The sequence below is a fragment of the Mesitornis unicolor genome, unplaced genomic scaffold, assembly GCF_000695765.1.
Source record: "Mesitornis unicolor isolate BGI_N332 unplaced genomic scaffold, ASM69576v1 scaffold22937, whole genome shotgun sequence".
NCBI lineage: Eukaryota > Metazoa > Chordata > Aves > Mesitornithiformes > Mesitornithidae > Mesitornis > Mesitornis unicolor.
Genome location: NW_010198711.1, coordinates 4,418 through 8,744, shown reverse-complemented (window position 1 = coordinate 8,744; position 4,327 = coordinate 4,418). Strand labels below are relative to the sequence as shown.

The following is a 4,327-nucleotide window of genomic DNA, read 5'->3' as shown; positions in this document are numbered from 1 at the left end:
CATCTACATGGTTGTCCACCCACAGGAAGGAGGATGTTTGTGCCCTGGGTGGCTCAAGGAAGCACCCAGTGCCAATCCTCCCCAACCTCTTGCCTGTCACAAACACATTTCAGTCCAGACTGAAGAAAAGATAATCCTAGAGAGAAACCACTCACTCAGCTGGGTCCCCCAAGGCACGAAAATCCCCAACACCTCTCCTACCCCAAAACACACAGCTAGCCCCCTGCACAGATCCATCCTGCTGTGATGGGCTCTCTCCTACCTCCTCACCCACAGTGCAGGGAGGATTGCTGCCTCAGACTGGCTTTGAACCAAGAAATGAGGTACCTGCGGTGCCGGGGGACTCTCGACCGCAGCCACCGGCTTCTTGTGGGACAGGAGAGGAGGCGAGGAGGCACCAGCCGGGCGCTTCATAGGCGGAGGGACTCTGGCTGGAGGCAGAAGGCAAAGGAGGATCAGGCACGGAGAGGAGCGGTGACTCATGCCACCCATGTGGGGCAAGGGACAAAAAATAACAAAATCATCCAGCCTTGTGACACAGGATGGGACTTGCCGCTCCCAACACTTCAGTGTCTATTTCAGGTAGCAGAGACAAACACAATCTAATAATGAGTCGGCTGTGAGGCTGCCAGAGAGCCTAGCCCTGCTGTGGGTCCCCCTCTGTGGCCCATGGACGCCAGCCTCTCACTGTAATTTGATTTACTCATCAAACGTTGCTTGGCTTCCTTGTAACCAAATCCCTAAGCAATGCCGAAAGCCCAGAGCACCCTGGGTAGCTGCTGATGTATTGCTGCAGCCCGCTGGGCCTCAGGGCTTTCAGGCTGTCAGCAGGTCTACGAAGCATCCTTCATCCATCAGGGCTGGCACTCACACAAAACCCCAGCAGAAGGGGAGGCTGGAAGGCTGGCATTTCTGGAGAAGTATAGGCATGTGGAAGAGATTTGTAGTATGCTGTGAGATGCAGAGCACAGGAGACCTGAAGCCCTGGTCTCCACCCAGCAGGGATGCCCTGGAAGAGCTGTCTCAGAGCAGCACTCTGCTCAGGTTGCAGTTGCAAGGACAGATGGACTGACCTCCACCCTGACTCCCCTCCCTCTGTTTTCCAGTCACTTTAACCTTGTGATAAAGATCAGCTGCGGTAGGTGGGTTGCCTAGCTTTCTCCCATTTTAGTGGGAGTCTGATGAGCAGCAGGAGTAGCCCAACCCAAGTGGCAGAAATGCAACACGGAGGGAGGAGAAACAAAGCAGCCTGAGGTGTTAAGTCACTCCCCACCTCTTGGGAAACCTCACCTTACTCTTCTCTCCACTCCAGGCCCTCCTTGCCAGCATGGACAAGATCCAGGAGAGGGAGGTACTACTCATTCCTTTCCCCTTCCCCATAAACACCCACAGCTCCCATTTGCCACAAAAGAAGGAGGAAGGACACAGTACCACTACATTTCCTGTACTCAACTAGGGGTAAACCGGGAACCCAGAGGAGTGGGGAGGATGCTCACCTTGGCTGGGGTTGTTGAAATGGTTGTAATACTGAGACACATAAGTCATGATGCTGAGGCAGTCGGGGACTTTCATGGAGACCATGTCATTGGGATCTAGCAGGGCTGGGATGCCCAGCTCCCGCTCTGCCAGTTCAAAGGCCTGCAGGAAAAGCAGAGAGGCGGTAAGGAGTGAAAACTGATACTCTCCAAAAACTAACTGAGAAATCACGTTGAAGGGGCCTGGGGAAGGCTAAGTGGTCAGCCTATGGCATCCCTGACAGACAGAGGCTTCCAGAAATGCTGCTTGACTGGAAAGGTGTCATCAGCAGCAAGAGAACAAGTTTCTGCAACTGCCCTTTTTCCTCAAAGGTGTTTCAGCTGCCCATGCCCCCACAGCTCCCACCCAAGGGGTCTTGGCATTCGGCTGCTGCACTGGCACAAGGAGAGGAACTCTCAGGAGGTCGCAGTTTTCACTGGAAAAAAATCCCCAGTGTTTTTTTCAATCTGTGAAAAGGGCCCAGAGCTGGCAGATACCTCCAGCGACACAGCCAAACACCAGCTTTACTGAGCAGTGTCTCTGGCCACCCCAAATGTTCACCCCACAGAAACACCAACTCTGCCCACCCCTTCGCACTCTGGGGAGCTGCATCTTCTCCTTCTGCTGTTAACATGGCCATCCCTGCCACACACAAGCCACTTCAGCACTTTTCTGTGTCTCAGAGAGCAGAAATGACAAGGACGTTGCGATAAGAAGCACACAGCTCCTATGACTGCATACACAGCCACTTGAAAGGAAGGAGTGAAGGAAAAACATCCTCCCACTTAGCGGCATATGTGGATAACTGGGTATACACCAGCCCCCCCACTTGTGCTGAGGGCGGTGTGACCGCAGCAATCTCCGAGGGAGGGGGGATGCCAAACTATGGCAGAGACCGAAGAGAAAGCAAGTGAGGAGGGGATGGGAGTGGTGTGGGCACTGAATGGTGAGGTAGCAGGTGCAGGGTGTGGGTAAAGACTGAAGGTGCCCGGTCTCTGGGGCACAAGGTGCTGTGGAGGGTGTGCAATCTGAAGAAAAGGAACAGAGAAATAAAGGAGCGCAGACATCTGCAGTACCTGGGGGTGTAAAATGCTCGCTGCAGACACCCAGCTCTGCTCAGCCTGGCTTTAGGCCAGTTCTCTAGGCCAAGCCTTGCCTGGCACAAGACTGCAAGCCACAGGGAGCAATAAGTGACCCCAGCGTAGGCAAGAAACCTGCTGCACAGCTCTTGAACAGGAAAAGATGGCTGCTAATGGCTGAAAGGGGCCAACTGGTCTTGGAAACGGCATGGCCAGGACCCAGGTGGAGAGCCCTAACTCTTAAAACCCAAATGATCCAGCTCAACTCGTCTTGGAAAGGTGATGGCTCACATCTCTCCATGGATTACCAGATGGAGCCTGTGGCAATCAGGTCTTTCCCTCAGCAAAATAACAAGGCAACTGCTACTCTGTCCTAGTCCTAGCCCCTGGTGTTGGCCATCTTCCCACTCTCCACTGCCTGCTTCTGCTGTTGGCTCCTGCTGTCCCAGGCAGGAGGGAAACACTGCAGACCAGCCCAAGACAAGCATAACCCTCCTCTCTACTCTTGCCTGGAGTAAAACTGCCTTCCTGCTTCCATTCCTGCAAGGATGGAACAGCTGAGGCCAAGAAGATGTTGCACCGTTTTAATCTTCACCTGAGATGTTGTCTTGGCAACTATCAGGATAAACAACTTATCTTCTGCTCAGTACAGGCTGATGTTTCAGATGTTTCCAGAGAAGCTCCTGCCTCTTACTCACAAACATGGATTTTTCTCACCCCCTCACCACCATCACAAAAGTCCTCTCCCACTTATATGACAGTCATTAAGTCATTCTCGTGTCCCTTCTTCCTTTTGTGTATGGCATAACGTGGACTTACCAAGCGGTTGTTCTCATAGACATCATCCTTGGAGAGAGAATCAAAGTCTCTGAAATGAGAAAGCACAGAAAGGGCCACGTGAGATGCAGAGGAAGAGCATCCCAATGCCACCACACATGGGTTCTCAGGACAGCCAACCTTCCTGGGGCTTTACAACAGCAAAATGTACCAGACTTTAGATAAACAAAACCTTGTTAAAGCAGATTTCAGTCTGTAAAGGGATAAATAAACCAAAGGGAAATTGTAATTAAAAAAAGAAAGCAAGTCCCATAAGGGTGGTGGCCAGGAAACTAAACTGTCATTCTCATCTCTCATCACCTGCTTGATCTGCCCTCGCGTTAAAAGCTGCAGAAATACCAGGGCCACGTTCCCATTTGCTGCACCGAAGGGTGCCCAACATCACCCTGAACTTGCCCCTCCAAGGCCACAACAGCAGGAGGAGGACAGGGAAGCAGATCCCTCACCTCGAGAGAAAGAGCTGCCCGTGCCAGCTCTCTCCCTCCTACGAGGGTCCTTGGACAAACTCACCACCACCACCTCAAGGGACTCGAAGCCATCCCAGGATTTGGGGTGGCACAGAAGGCCTTAAACTTCCACAGGTTTTCACCAGGGGGGGGGAAACACAGGAAGGAGGTAGTTATGCCTTCTGCATGCACGCGTGGGTATAGTGTGTGAAAACAGCATCACGCTAAACCTATTACAGCCCCTTCCTGCCAAAGACATCGGCTGTGTTACCAAAAAACCGTCATGCAGCAGCTCGGTGTGCCTGTGAACTGCATTCAGGGAGGAGGACGCAGCCCAGAGAGGTTTAGGGTCACGTTGAAACTGCCCCAATGGGCGAGATGGCGAATCCTCAGCTGCATGCCCACAGAGAGGGGCTGCAGGAGCCTCCCTTCCTCCATCCCCATTGGGAT

General features: G+C 52.9%; 1 protein-coding gene across 1 annotated transcript in view; it reads right to left on the bottom strand.

Moving 5' to 3' along the window:
* Nucleotides 1-3,462, bottom strand: part of MICALL1 (MICAL-like 1) — a gene marked incomplete at its 5' end in the record, with an annotated part of 12,956 nt that extends 9,494 nt beyond the window's left edge. The window contains 3 exons of the mRNA XM_010189241.1: nt 345-431; nt 1,497-1,638; nt 3,414-3,462. Coding sequence (XP_010187543.1) covers nt 345-431; nt 1,497-1,638; nt 3,414-3,462 — 278 coding nt within the window. The remainder of the gene's footprint in view (nt 1-344; nt 432-1,496; nt 1,639-3,413) is intronic.
* Nucleotides 3,463-4,327: the final 865 nt, after the last annotated feature.